Here is a 15,813-nt window from a genome sequence, read left to right as displayed (position 1 = left end):
CGAGTGAGTACACAACAATTTACACTAGGTATCAAAATGGTTAAAGAGTCGCTCCAATTCCTCAATTGTGAAGACAATCCAATTGATTTCTGGTGGGAATGTCGGACTTCTAAAAGTGATCTACGTTCGGGGGATTTAACCTCTGGCTTGTTGCTAGTCAAATGCGAGTTCTGCTGTATCCTTTACTGAGGTTTATTGTCCCGAGACACCTTTCCCAGGGTATTCCTTTGTATTACTGTGGTCAGTTGGTTACTACCCCAAGGGTTCTGGTGGAGATGGTGTTCGCCAGGATAAAAGGAGAGAGGTAGGAATCTCAGCCGTCAGTCATGAATCCCTCCCTAGGTTGGATTTGAAGATTACTGTGAGCCTAGGATTAATGAGATCGACTGATGCCGTCCTCCAGAAACTATTTCCTGGTCTTGCACACCCAATCTATTCTTCTAGCCATCCGAATTGATTGGGGGCTAATATCGGGGCCTACCATATTCGTATTGCACCAGTGAGTGGCCTTATTTATCAACAAATTAGTGGATTGCTTGTAATCCCTAAATTGGTGGATTCCTTGTAACCTCTAACCAAAGATTCCACACTGTGGCGGGTTAGGAGGAGAACACAGATACTTGTAAAACAGTTCAAATGTGATTTTATTAAAGAAAAGGATTATTCCCATCTCCTTCTACTTCTATTGGGTTGTTCCCTAACAAACTAACTAAGGTACTTGTCAGTTGTCAGTGAATGTCTTAAAATAATCTGTCCACTGTCCAAACTAACTGACCCTACCACTATCTTAACTAAAGACAGGCGAATGACTTCCTTCTCCTGGGTTTTGCTTCTCACAAAAACAGTTATTCAATAGCTGATTTTTAAATAGTCTATTGTGACTTTTTTGATCAGGTCATACAGTTCCCTCAATACTCCCTTGTGCTTTAGTATCTTGTCAAAATGGGATTTCTTTGACTAGATTCATATCTTCTTCCTTGTGAATGGTTTTAGTTTATCACTCTCCTCTTTTGTTTGGTTGCAAAGTTGTATTCTTCCTTTTTTTCCAGGGTGCGGCCATACAACCTTTTGGGTTCTCTTGAGATTCCATTCCTTCCTACGTAGTTCACACCCTTTTCCCTCTGTAATGTATCTGTCTTTTGACATATACATCAGTTCATCCTTCTCCAATTCTTCGCTTATAGCTTCACTCTCTTCCTTAATGATGATTTATTTTCTTCAACTGTGACAAGTATGAGTACTCTAAAAGCAATTATCATTCACTTCTCTTGTTGTCACTGTTATCGTTTGGGGGCGTGGCCAACAGCCGGAGCATGAGCTCTCTGAAGCTCCTGGACCGCTCATTAAGAACCTGTAAAATAACCTGTTTCCTTGGATGAATAAGAACTCATGATAAAGCCTTTGTCGGGGCAACCTTGGGGGCACTGCCTGTGGGGTTTGTGGTGAAATCGTGCAGATCTGGATCCCCGGTGTCAGGCGCAGCATCTTTGCTAGTGAAGAGACTTCGGGTCCCAACATGGCCGCTGAGTCCGATCGGGACTACCAGAGCTGAATTCGGGAGCCGGCATTGCTGAGAACAGACTCCTGGTAGGAGGGGCAGCGAGAATTCTGCATCGGGTGACACTGCACTTTGCACCACCCGAGGGATCAGGCTGAGCGGCACCATAAGGACATTCCGAGAGACAGGACAGTTGCGCAGAGGGCATTGGGGAAAGACTGCAGTGCCCACAGACCCGGAAGGACCGGCAGGAGGACACCCAATGGCGGGAAGCAGAGAACTGACAACCTGGGAGACCTTGCTTACAGAGGTCATTCAAGCTACGAATGAAGAGCGGAGCAGCGGGGGAAGTCCCTGCTAAGGCAACGTTGCAGCACTGGATCGCAATGCAGGACAGAAGGGCACCCGCGAAGCGAGCGCACTATTCAGAACAATACTCCCGGACTGGCAGCATTGAACAGTTCGGGAGTGAGCCCTCACCTACATATCTACCAGCGATCTTCTGGGGGAGAAGATCTCCACGAACAAGCTTGGCATGTGGAGTGGGTAAAGATGCAAGTAGGGACTGTAAAACAAGTTGATGGAGGTCCCACTCTGGAAGTCTGAGGCCTAATAAGTACTATTTGGTGGGGAATTACCCCCCCCCCCCACCCCCACTGTCCTCCCACTCCCTGGTTCCCCTGGTTTAGGCCCCAGGGGGCGTTTACTGAAATCCAGGGGGAGACATTGCAGCAGTGAGGTATCCCTGAACCCGGAGTCCCAACGAGAGAGCTGGAGCCCCCCTCCCTTGACATACTGTTAAAGATTCTCAGACCAGTGAAGGAAGAGGGACAACTGTGACTGCGGAGTCCCCGGGGCGCAGGTGTGGGTCACTCCCATCAGGAGAGACCGGTGGGTGACCGTGTAGCCCCTGTTACCTCTATACCTGGAGTCCCAAATACCTGGAAGAAGGGGGGGTGCGGATAGGTGCACATTCCCTGGTAGACCTCAGAGGAAGATACTAACATATATCAAGTTGGAAGCTGAGGGGGAGGCCGGAAAGAAGTGAGGAGATATAATCCTATCAGCGGTGGGAGCGGAAACAGAAGTGGAAGGACCTCCCTGACCCTGTGCTGCATAGAGGAGGAGAGACCCCTAAGTACACAAAGTCATAGGCTTCGAGGTGGAACTGCCTACTAATAGTGGAAATGGTGAAGGGCCAACAGAAGATGGAGAAATACAGACCCTAAAGCCAAACAGAAACATGAGGAGGCAGGCCGAGGCGCAGAAGGCATGAATGGAGGGAGTTCTGGAGTGGTTACCCTACATACCCCGATGGAACCAATTCAGGCCTCTAGAACTTCCCTCAATGGGAGTATTGAAGAGGTGGGGGTGGATGTGTCCCTGGTTAGCGCGGGACTCCAGAAGGTGTGCGAGAGAGTCACAAAAGTAGAACAAAGAGTGCGTAACATGGAAGACGACTTGCAACACCTCAAGAACCAGGTGGCTTGCCTGGTGGGGGCAACCAGGACATTGGAGTCCATAGCGGAGGCTGCAGAAGGTCGATCTAGGCGCTGCAACATCCGTCTGATGGGAGTCCCTGAAGAGGAGAGGGACCTAGTGTGGAACATGTGATCCTGATGAACTGGGTGTGAAGAAACTGTTGAAATTCTTCACAATGGAGCAGGCACATGGGGTGTTTGGTAGGGCTCCACCCCCTGGGGGACCACCAAGAGTAATGGTGGCAAAAATGTTGAACTTCAGAGACGGGAATGCTATCTTACAGGACTCCTGCAAGGTGGGGTATTACGAAGTGGGGAACATGAAGCTGCGCATCTTCCCAGACTTCATGTTGGTGGTGCAACGTCAGCGGAAACCCTATGATGCAGTGCGACAGCGCCTCAGAGAATTTAACATCAAATACATTGTTTTTCCCAGCTAAATTGAAGGTTATAGCAGTGGGAAATCATGTTTTTTTTGCATCACCGCAGGAAGTGTGGACCTGGCTGGACTCTTCACCACGGGGCTTGGATGCACAAGGGGAGAGAAGAATGGGGCTCTGCAATCGGGGGACTGAGGCTGGATAGGGAGGGGATGCGAGTTGAGGTTAAGTGGTGGCATGCTTAGCATTGAGGTATTGTTTAAAGGTTTAACAAGAGTGGACACGAGAAATAGTTATGGGGACGGGTGGAACGGAGGGGATGGGGAGACAACCCCTGGACCAACAGCCGTTCATCCACGGAGGGAGATGAAGTGTGGAGGAAATGACTCAAAGGTCAAGAGTTGTGGGGGGAAGGGGAAGCAAGACCCAAGTTGGGTGGTGGGGGTGAGAGGAAGGGGGAGGGCATTAGAGGTGGGAGGGGTTGGAGGGTTGGGTAGGGAATGGGGAGACAGGACTGTGGAGCAGTTTGGCAATGGTTGAGAGACGAGACAGGGGGGCAGAAAGACATCTCCACAAGTTTGGTAACCTGGCATATCTGGGGAGGGTTCTCTCAAGTCACTTACCCTTGGTGACATATTTTAAGGGAGTGCAGCAGAGATCATCGGTGAATTTATGGCGGCTATCAGCTACGATCTTGGAGGATGTGGCATTTGGGGAGATGTTGCGGGAAGAGATACTACGGTACTTCGAGAGTAATGAAGGTTTGTTGGAGAGATTGGGGACCCTATGGGAGGCTTTTAAGGTATTGATTGGGGGTTTGTATTACCAAAACAGGGGCCAAGAAAGCTCTACAGGGGAAGCTGTGGAAAGTGGAAGGGGTGATATCTGAATTAGAGAAGGAAACGGCTGCAGGCCTTGGGGCGGAAAAGAACTAGCGGGGGTCCTGGCTCCTCATCTGGAAGCGCAGGATTCACTATTCAAATTTGATGGGAATAGGAGGGACATACGGATTCACAGGGAGGGTGACAAGGCGGGACGACTAATGGCCTGGTTGATTCGTCGGGAACCACCCTGACGCACCATAACTTGGATCAGGTGGGATACTGGGGAAGTGACCGTCGCCCAGGCAGGGATCAATGAGGCCTTTCAAGGCTTTTACCAATCCCTATACACGAATGAAGGTATGTACTCCTTTGAAGATGCAGATGAACTTTTGGACTTGGTACAGCTGCCAGTCCTGGCGAGGGATCTCCGAGAAAAGCTAGAACAACCTATTGAGGAATCTGAAATATACCGGGCCTTGTGGTGTATGCGTATGGGTAGGTCCTGGGGGTTTGAGGATTCCTGGTAGAATTTTACTGCAGGTATGAAGATCTCTTTGCTCCCCGACTTGGTCTATGAGGAGGCTTTCGAGACGAGAATACTCCTGGACTTGATGCAGGACGCAATGATAACTGTCTTGCTGAAGGAACGTAAAGATCCCCTGGATTGCACATCCTATTGCCCAATTTCATTATTAAATGTCAATACGAAAGGTCTTGGCCCGCCAGACTGTCTGGGGTGGGTCCACTATTGGTACACCAAGACCAGTGTGGATTTATAGGGGATGGGAGTACCACAATGAATCTTTACCAGTTACACCATGTGATGGACCAGGTGAAGTACTCTAAGGAAGACATTGCATTGGCTTTCTTCGATGTTATGAAGGCCTTTGACACTCTGGAGTGGCTGTTTCGGGTGCTTGGGGTCTTTGGGTTTGGGACCATCATTTGCTGGTGGCTACGGCTCCTGTATAATAGGCCAATGGCAAGGGTAAAGACAAGTGACTGGATGTTGCAGCAGAGGACGTTTGGGGAGGGGCATGCGACCGGGGTGTCCGGTCTCCCCGATACCATTTTCACTGGTGCTGGAATCACTGCGTACTATGACCTTATGCAATGCCTGTATATTCATGCATGTGTAATTTGTAAGATTAGCGTCCAGTTGCCTCAGGGCTCGGCTGCGCTTTACAAATAAATAGATACAAATACTGGCGCAATATCTCAAGAAAGAGATAGGGAGGCGGGCATGTTAGCGGTTGGAGTTAGACACGTAGTATTCCTGTATGCAGACAACCTGTCAATATATATATGTGGGGAGCCCGTTGGAGAACTTACCAATGCTGTTGGAGGTACTGAGTAATTTTCAGAAGGTGTCCTGCTTTCGTATCAATAAAGAAAAGTCATTACTGTTCCCATTGGGAGGCTTATGCAGCCAGTATCTTACTGTTCTTCGTGATTGGGGGCTCAGGTGGGAGGGGGAGTCATTCAGGTACTTAGGCATCCAAATCTTTTACAGGATTGAGGACATGTTTGTGTACAATACGGGTAGGGCACTATCAGGTATCACTATCAGGAGAGTCGATCTAGTGCTGGAAGAAGTTGCCGCTATCGTTCATGGGGAGGGTGGTTTTGTGCAAAATGGTTATCATCCCGAGACTCCCCTACTATTTTACCAATATCCCATATGGTATTAAGAGTATTTTTTTCAGGATGTTGGCTGAGTAGATTCGGGAATACGGGATGGAGGAGGGTCTCGCTGGCAACCCTACGGCGCCCACGTCGGGGGAGGGGCCTTAACCTTCCGAACTATGAATGTTATTTCATGGCTGCACAATTGCAAGCGGTACTGCCATGGGCTGGCACCAAAGGAAAACGGTTGTTCGGTTTACTGGGTAACCTCCCAGCCCCTCCGAATTGAGTAGAACTACTGTGGGGCCCAGGTTGAGGAGTGTGGGTGTCCACTAATATAATTCAGGTGGTGCGAGAGGTCTGGAAGAAACTGTTAAGAAAATTACATGTGCCAGGGCTATACAGCGCGGATCAGCCTTGGAGCGCAGACCTGGGACATTGGTCAGCAATAAGACAAATGGGTTTTTTGGATCTGAAGGACAAGGGATGTGGCTCAGTGGGGGATTTGGTTGAGGGAGGGAAGCTGATGTCATTTGAGGAATGGAGGGTGCAGTGTGGGGTTTCTAGAGGGCAGTTCCTTGCTTATGGATCAGTGGCTAGACGGCTAGCCGCTATGTGGACATATATCCTGGACGATCCCACTACAAAACCGCTGCTACTGGTGCTGCTCACACAAGGGGACGGAGGGGCTAGGATCTCTTGCATTTACAGGGCAATACGGGGGCAGTTTCCTCTGGAGGAGTTGGCGGTGAAGGCTAAGTGGGAAAGGGATGTGGGGGAACAGATCTCGGAGACAGACTGCGTGCGATGTGAGAACAGGTCCGGAAAGTTTAGAGGAATTCCAGATTTCAACTTATACAGTTTAATGTCCTGCACAGGGGGTATGTGACCCCCACTAAACTGCATACAGTTAATAACCCCTTGAGTGAGGATTGTCCAAGATGTGGGTCCGGGCCGGTGAGAATCTGGCGTATGTTGTGGGGGTGCTGGCAGGCAGTAACATTTTTATTAATGAACTGCTTAATTCCAGTTTTTACAGCAGTCCAAGGGTATGCCTGTGGGGACTGATACCGGGTGGGAAACGATACAAAGGGAGGAGGCGGTTAGCTCAGTTCCTGTTGATATTAACGAAAAGAAGGATAGCCATAGCCTGGAAGAAGCCCCAGTGCCTATCCTTGTTGCAATGGATGGAAGACATCCGTAGGTGGGGAATGGCAGAGTTAGGCATTCTGCAGCACACTCTGGACCCGGTGCTCGAGGATGGGGTAGTGGTGGATTGGAGCCAGCTGTTAATTGAACTGCACTCCTCGACAGACGTGAAACCTCCCTGAATGCTAGAATTGGTGGCAAAAATGTTTAAGAAAAGAGGTTATTGGAAGGGGAGATGGAGCAATACAGAGGAAGATGGGGAGCTGCGGTACGGTTGGTGGGACTGATGGCCTGATCTGTTCGATGTATATTATTATTGACCTAATTTTCTCTACTCTTTTTTAAAGAAAAAGTTGTGTAACCGTAAACACTTATGATTTCTATGAAAAAACAGAAAAAAACTGAATAAGCAGATGTTTAAAAAAAACTTATTGTTTCATTATCTTGACTGGGATGAGTATGGTTAGTCCCATAACTATTACCGCTTTCCCCGTTACCTGACGATCTCAGGGATAACATCACAGAGATTTCTCTTTGTTCGAGTTTGGCTCTCCCCTTCGCATGACAAACTTCTTTTCTTCCTTCTGTTTCTCAAGGTAACGGGATGTTACGCGGTTCCACCTTCGTAGTGGTTTCAACGTAGTTGCAAGGACTGCTAGTAGACCACAGGATCTTTGTGGTCATGCCACAAATTGCTGCTTCTCCCCCTGTAGCTTACAGGACGTGGTGTGTCCAGCTCTTGGGTTTTCGGCTTGCGCAGCCAGTTTGTAACTTGTGGCCTTCTTGGAGTTCAGTCTCTTCCCCTTTCAGTTATGACATAGGTGTGGCCGTTCCCTGGCATGTCTCCCTCTCCCCCTTCGCTTTCCCTCGGTCTCCAGCAGCCTCTTGTCTTCTTACTTCCTTGTTCCAGTTAAAATGGAGTTTTCCATTTAAAGGGATATTTACATTTTCTGTTTTGCAATAACACATCCATGTTCTTTCTTTGTATCATTTCTGGTAGAATATGTCTGAAGGGGTACATGAGTCCTTGTCCCCACATGGGGAGTCTCTCCCGATGAGGTCTTGCTTTCCTCGACCCATAGGGAGGGTGTTGCAGAGCGGGCTCACCTCCCTAACCTCAGAGGAGGGGCTTCCCCTTCGGGAGAAGGGACACATTCCTGCAATTCGTCACACCACCACCAATGATGCCTACAAGTGGTAATGCTGCAGGTGTTAAATCTAGGAGTTGCCCATGCTCCCCTTGGCAGTTATGGTAATGGTCTTTAACAGGGTTGTAGTCTGCCATGGATGGCTTGTTGCGACCAACATGAAGTTCAGCATTAATATTAATGACATCTTTTTGTTTGTAGCTATCGCCAGAAGCAAACCCAGAGTTTGTGAGGCAATCTATCCGATGGAACCACGTTGGGTGTGGCTTTTTCTTGTTCTGGCCTGATCACCTGTTGTGCTTTGGTGAAATTGAAAACAGTCAATATATTCCAAAGCTTGTGTAGTTTTCTTATGGCATAGTGCCTAGAAGACAATTTTCAATTTATGTTGATAACTACTCATTTATTTTGAAGGGAAGTAAAAATAAGATCTTTCTTTTGACTTTTAAAGTTACAAAATTGTTTTATTATTATTTAAGTCAATATCTTTTTTGTAAAGTTTTTGCACTTCAAAAATAAACATTGGAGGCTTGTAGTGTCAGACTTTTCCTAGAATCTTCAATACATGTCTTTATGATATGATATGATATGGCATTTGTAACGCGCCTATACACAAGTGTTTCAAGGACAATTCCTCAGTTCCTGACCGTGGTCGGCAGACCTGGTTTCCTCCATCCTTAGGTCTCCTACTTCCAAACAGACTTGCTTCACTCGCTTGCCAAGCTCTGTATTCCTTTGTATTGTTCTCACAGTTCTTTTTATGGTCTCTTGATGTCGCGTAGAGACTTGGTTTACTCTCCTGCCAAGTACTGTCTTCACATGTATCTCACTCAGTTTTCTGTAGGGTATGGTTTATATAGTTTCCCTTATGGGAGAGTCCTGAGTTACCTTCCCTCCAAGAACTGCTATGAAGAACATTAGGCCCTCTTATCACTTTATATGTCCGTTTCTCAGAAGGGTCACAGGCCCTATGTCACTTGTTACCATATCTTGGTAAACTGTCCCTTAGGATTGTTTATGGGCTGTCTTCTTTCCCCCACTTTCATTTGTTCTGCTTTTCAGTCTTTCCTTCACCCTACGGGGACCACCAACTACAAGCTCAGCCACCCAGTTACCTCCAGGGTCTTGGCTGCAGCTCTCGGTTGGTCGCAGGCTTCCAGTGTTCTTTTCTGCTTCGCCGGTACACTGGTGTTCTTGTCGCCTTGCCGCAGCGGCTCTGCTGCTCCAGACCCACTTCGGCATCTCCATCTTCTTCAGGCCGTGTGTTTGTTGGGCTGCGCTGCTTGCACTTCCCACAGCCAGCCTCTCAGTCTGTTTAGTGGTTCCTGTGGAGACCGCCCCTTCACTGTCTCCGCGCCTGGGTCTGCTCTTGCCGGCCTACTCTGTAAGCCTCTGCCCCTCAAGCGGTTCCTCACTGGGGCATCTGACCATCGAAATCCGTTGTCAGTCTTTAAGCTAGTAACCAGTAAGCTCTGTAACTGAAGACTAGACTTTTTGGATATATTCCTCAGAGTGATCCGCACACCTCTGCCTCTTCCGCGTCAGTTTCTTGTTTCAGATCTTCATTGTATTTATCCCTATTCTTCGTCTCGGTCCTTCCTACTTCTTGCACACTGCAGAAGTATATAGGATGGGAGGGTAGGGGTGAGGAGCTTGGGGGGTGAAGGACAGGTGGGGGTGAAGGAGAGTGGTAAAGACTGGAGGGGGGGTATCTGTACTTCTAGTCTCTATATGGCAGAGTAAAAGCACAGAGCAGCCAGCCAAGATTCTCTATAGGGTAGCTATGAACAATCAATCCAGGCTTAAGCTCTCAGGCGGTGATGCAGGCTGATTCTTAAGTAAAGGGTAGTCCCCAAGTCCCACAAAGGAATGTCCACACACTGTTAGTGATAAAACAGTTCTTTATATAAATAAGGTTCAGGTTATATACACACACAATAACACACTTTGTGCTCAGGCAATACTATATTGATAAATATGTACACTATTTGTGGTACCACAGTTAACTCTTGAGAAATGCACCAACTGTTGACAGTCTCAATGGCATACAAATCAAATAGTAAAGTGAATCAACAGTAGGCATAAGAAGGAAGACAAGTCGGGTTAAACTACTGGCAGAATACTGTGTCTCTACCAAAGACACAGTTCTGTATGAGGACCCCACCCCCACCCCCCCACCCCCTACATGGGCAACCTGTAAACAAAGTATATTAACAAGCCCAGTCCATATATTGTTTAAAATAGTTTTGGTTCCTTCTAAAAAGGTTCTATTACCCCAATGTACCTGGTTTAGCAGAGTTCGACGCTGGGTCGTCGACTGATCCTTCTTGAGTGAACTCCCTTTAAGGCAGGAGCCACGGATTGTCAAGATTCCTCAAAGAAAAGGTGAACAATGTCGAGGCGGCTGCTTCGGTCCTGGCGAGGCTCGTCGATGATCGGTCGTGGACGTCCTGCGAAGATGAGGCGTGCAGGGCACCTTGATGACGAGAGTTTGTTGCCGCAAAGAGTCGATGAAGAATGTAGGCCCAGCAAGGGCGTTGGGTCGTCAGCAGTTGGCATCAGCGATCGGGACTTAACGACGGCTGGCTTTCGGATCTTCGTCAGCGGGTGGCAGGAAACACACCGGATTCTCCCCGGTTCATGTGCGACCTGGACTTTCTCCGGCGGGGCAAAACGGTCGACGGTGATGAGCAAGGGAGTCCTTGAGTTCAAAGTGTCTTAGGCAAGGAGCGTTGTGGCTCTGTTTGTCGAGGTTGTAGCGGTCCTCCGAACCTCGGTTGACGGTGATGGTTTGCTTCAGATTCCTAGACGTTCCCCGTCTCCAGTCAGCAGCCTTTCAATTACTGTCTTCCAGGGAGCCTTGGTGAAGGTTAGCTGGTGCACGATGTTCCCTTGTATATCGGGAAGAGGTCTCCTAGCCAGGTCCTCTGTTGGATCAGTTCTTGGAGACACAACAGCTTTCGGATTGCGTTGAAGGAAAGCAGCGCAAAGCCGCCTTCTTCCAGCTGGCTTTCAAGGTTAAGCATCAAGTTTCGACTTCAGCTTCTGAACAACTCCAGTAAAAGAGAGGTCCCCAGATATACTGCTGTGTGTCTCATTCACAGTGCTGGGGCAAGCTCAGCAGCCAATCATTCAGCGGGGCATTCATGCAGACAGGAAGCCAATCAGGCTCAAAGTGCATTCAGGCCATTCCTCTCCATTCAGATACTCGCAATAAGGAATGTGGATTGGGACAAACACCCAGCCATTCAGCACTCCACACTGCATTCATACCAGTTTCGGCAGGGCTGTCTGTCATTCTGTCACACACCAGACAACCATAACATGAAATGTATATTGGTCACACACTCCATTCACCTAGCTCTCACCCCAAGCTTGTACCCACCAACATACTGTCACTGGGAAGGCTACAGCCAGTCTGGCCTGGACTTCCCCATAATACCATATATTGAACTTCCACCCAACAGCCAGTCGGGGGGGAAGGGACAGAGTCAGGGCTTCCCAGGACTTTGGGAAAACAAGGTAACAGGCAATAGAAATCAAGAGGCCACAGGGGCCATCGTGCTATCAGGAATCAACTGATTCCAATGGCAGGGCCTGGGTATCCCAAAATGGAGGATACTCAGAGCACCTGTCAAATTCAGCATGGAGCTGCCACCAATCCATACCGTGTTCTGTGGGCCACACATAGGTGCCCAGAAACATACACTATTGGTAGAGGGTTGTACCCCCCCACCCATGGGTGCCGTAAGGTTATCCCAAGGGCTGTTCCCCAAACCGAAAAGATGAAAAGCTGCACTGCCGGGACTGTGCAGAAAATAACACAGAACACACATGATGATGGAGTACGTACAGGACAAGGACATGGAGGCCCTGCCCCTCCAATGCATTTCCAGCATCACAGAGAGGCGGGGGTACAAGGTGGATACTGTGTTCTCCCACTATAGTCTTCACTGGTCCCACAGGTGGTTTCCCCTCCCATGAGATACATCTACTGAGTACCACCCCCAGGAGGACTATCTGGTTGTGGCCTCACCTCCCTGGCCTCATAGGAAGGGTCTCCCCCTACAGAAGCAGTGACGACATCCTGGGATTCATCACAGTATCTTGTTTCTTCCCTGCTTTCCACAGCCTCACATACACTCCTTCAATTGATGATTCCGCCTTCAATTTGTCTCCTACCTTCTTACCATGGAATCTGTATCAGACATTAACCTACCTTCTCTCAGCTGGTCAGTGGCTCTGAGCACCACCTTGGATGTTCCTCTCAATCGATATGGCATAGTCAAGAGTTGCTTTAATTATCTGCGACTTCACACTCCATAGACCTCCCAAGGACCCCTAACACTCCTCATGTAGAGTATGACTTTAACTTCTGCTTAGGGGGCTACTGGTAAAGGTAGGGAGGTTAATTCTCTCAAACGCCAGGTACCACGCTGCAAGGGAACAAAAAGAGTAGCCATTGGAGAGAGAACAAGGCACCTAAAAAGATATTACCAGGGGGTGGGGGGGAGTGAAGTTCTTCCCTGGAAAGGACCAGCAGGAAATGGAGAACCTTAGCAGAGCTTGAAAGGATGCCGGGTATTTTCAGAGGAGTGAACAAAGGAGTGGTATTATTCTTGAGGGATTCTCCCAATGGCTTGAGCACATCAACTCTAAACTAGATAGTGAGCTGGGTAGATTCCAGTGCAGTGGTTCTTCGTGCAGATGTCAGCCAGTGTTCTTTTGGGGGAGAAAGTGGAACAAACGTAGGGAAGAATGATGTAGCTACAGGGATAAGTTCTGTGCCAGAATGGATTTAAAATAAATGAGGGCACAGCCAGGCTGGCTGTAGAGCAATCCAGGGACAAGGCACTGGAGGAAGGAGACCGCTCTAAATGTGGCTGAACGGGTGCAAGTCCAAGAGAATAAGCCATGGGCTGGGGAGGTCTAAGTCTGTGAGAACAATCAAAGGCTGGAAATCTGCAGAGAACCAAGAGTAATCAGAAAATATCTGTGGTGAGTTAAACTAAGTCCGTTGAATAGACTGGGTGGAGACCAGGAGTTTAAGTGATGAGTAGGAGCGCAACAGAAGGAGCAGAGACTTGTTGTGAAACATTTGCATTACCTGCTTCTGGATATATGATGTTAACACTTGAGTGCATACTCACGACTTTGCTTCCCCATTCAAACGTACTCTGCAGTGAAGCGACTCAAGATGTGTACTGAAGTAACTAGAGTTGAACTCAAATGAGCCCCCGCTATTGAACTCGGAGTGAGCCGTGCTGACAAATATGCCATTCCTGCCTTCCATGAGTGTTGAAGCAGTACCGCACATGAGATCCCTGATGTTGGTTCTATCTTGTGTGGGCAAGATGTGCGCAGGGAGGGACATGACAGGTATTCAGGGGTCCTCCAATTGCAGCACCACCTCTCTCTCTATTCCTTCCCTTTTCAGTTCCCCTAGAGCCGCATTCATGTCCGCTGAAAATATTTTTGCTTTCCATATGGGTACTTTATTACGTATGGTAACTGGGCATAATTGAATCCAACATTGCTGTGCTAATTTAGCATAATGGTATCAGCCTTAATTGTGCTAAGTGGGCATATTGGTACCTTGCATTGCCGTCCAATTGGGCGTAATGATAACTGGTACTGACTGCTTTGCTAAATGAACATAATGGAACCTGCCACTACTATGCCAACTTTGATTAGTTTCGACAATGGGAGCACCTGCGCATTGGATGTTAAATGCTGAAGTATGTGGAGTTTTTATGTCAGTGTGTGTCAATCTGGGGAAAATCCTGGATTTTTATAGCAAAACCTTGAACTTTGGTTAAATCAAGTGCTTTTCCTAGCATTACCTTGTGCATGGCAGCAATTCCAGACATAAGATGTTTGGACTAGAGCACATCATACCAATATGTGACAAATGTTACTGCCTGGGCATATGATGATAGCTGGCAAAGGTGATGTGAGTAGCACTGCACAAAAGCGCACACACACCAGCTCTGCACAGCATGTGCACGCCAGTGGAAGCACTCCATTTGCTCATTCACACACACACCTCACCACTGCACTGAACACACAACAATCTGCATTTAATTGACATAACTGGCCTTTGTACTTCTTAACTATATAGACATAAAGGAATCTGGCACTGGGCATAGTGAAACCCGTCATTGTTGTACTAAATATACACAGGCCGGACAATGGTTTGAGCGCCTGGGCATTGGATGGTAACGGCACAAGTATCTGGTATTTCGATGGCCATGCCTAGCAATGATGCGAGCACCATAGATTTTTTATAACAAAACCTTGAAAAAGTGATTACTGGTGCTTTTGATGGCATGATATATGAACAACAGAACACGTGCCAGTACCTAATGATAAATGTTACTTTGTTGAGGAATGATGGCAATAGCTGCAAATGTTGATGTGATTACATGGGGATGTGATGCCAATCCCTTTAAAAAGCTTTTATATCTGCCTAAATGATTCTTTGCTGATGCTTCCTTGGCCCTATCCTTGCTTGAGCAGCTTTTGGTCCCTCAGCGGGAGATCATTTTTGAAGGAAGACTGGTACTACTGTGTTCAAGTTGTGAAAGGGGCATGTTAAATATCCAACTGTATTTTTCGTTTTGAAATATGTTCTACACACATTTTCCACATTTGACTCCACATATTTGGGCGGATCCATTTTTGAGTAAATCTACTGTCATACTCGGAGTAAAAAAAGGTAATTTATGTGCAAAGCCTTTGACTATATAGATCGTAAGTTATGCAGTTAAAAACTTGTAATTTCTCTTTGATCATAAGTGTATGTTTTAATTCTCACTTTTGTTAATCGCTGTCGTACATGGGGGATTTTATTCATCTTTACAGTTTAAATGCAAGTGAAACATTAATGTGCTGCTAAACATGCTATTTGTAGTGAGGTTGGTATATAGGCACAGATATAGTATTTGGTCTGTCATCAGTCCCAAAAATATATCGCATAATTAGAATGTACTTCAAAAGATGCTTTCACTATTTATTAGTTGTTCGACCTAAAAAGGCAGGAGAACAAAGTATGTAAACCTTTGTGAAATACATTCATAAATTGACCTTTACAAGCTCTGAAATCTAGTGTGAACATCAAATCCTCCTTTGCAATATGTCTTCATGTTTCCCGATTGTTCGAAGACATTGTGTGGTGATTTGAGTCCAGTTTAGCACCACTGCTAGAATTTTGGATTAAGTATTTGTCTACAGAATGTTAATTTGCCATTATGTTCCCCATAGATGTAGAGATTAAACTAGACGAAGACGGGTTCGTATTGCCTGCTACGCACCACGAAGATGCCTATAAAAGGTGAGAGGTTGGTCTTCCGTTTTCTAGAACATTAGGAAAAATCTTCCATACTGTTTCAGAATCGATATGAAACCCAGGCTTTGAAATAGGAATGTATTAGCAATAACATTCACATTTTATTATTTTCACCTTTTTACTAATACAAAAACTACACCTTACATAGTACTAGCACTTTTTCCATTTCTAGATTTACTGAAACTTTACAGTGAACAGAAATAGTAATTCCATATTAAGACTTCAGAAACCCACAACCACATATCGACCTGTGAAGTAAGGAGAAACGTACATCATAATTGTAATCAAAATAAGAAAACTGTGTTCGAATATACAGACACAATACAACCCACCACCAGATGTGACGAGCAACATTAGAA

At 47.0% G+C, this 15,813-nt stretch overlaps 1 protein-coding gene across 3 annotated transcripts in view; it reads left to right on the top strand.

Annotated features, from left to right (window-relative positions):
* Window positions 1–15,813, top strand: part of FASTKD3 (FAST kinase domains 3) — a 661,001-nt gene that overhangs the window by 476,468 nt on the left and 168,720 nt on the right. For all 3 annotated transcript variants that reach the window (XM_069613727.1, XM_069613728.1, XM_069613726.1), the window contains exon 5: window positions 15,370–15,439. In XM_069613727.1, the coding sequence (XP_069469828.1) occupies window positions 15,370–15,439 (70 nt within the window). The remainder of the gene's footprint in view (window positions 1–15,369; window positions 15,440–15,813) is intronic.

The sequence above is a fragment of the Ambystoma mexicanum genome, chromosome 5p (genome assembly GCF_040938575.1).
Source record: "Ambystoma mexicanum isolate Mex_15411 chromosome 5p, UKY_AmexF1_1, whole genome shotgun sequence".
Lineage (NCBI taxonomy): Eukaryota > Metazoa > Chordata > Amphibia > Caudata > Ambystomatidae > Ambystoma > Ambystoma mexicanum.
Note: the sequence above shows the minus strand (reverse complement) of the source record. Positions and strands in the feature narration are given on the sequence as shown.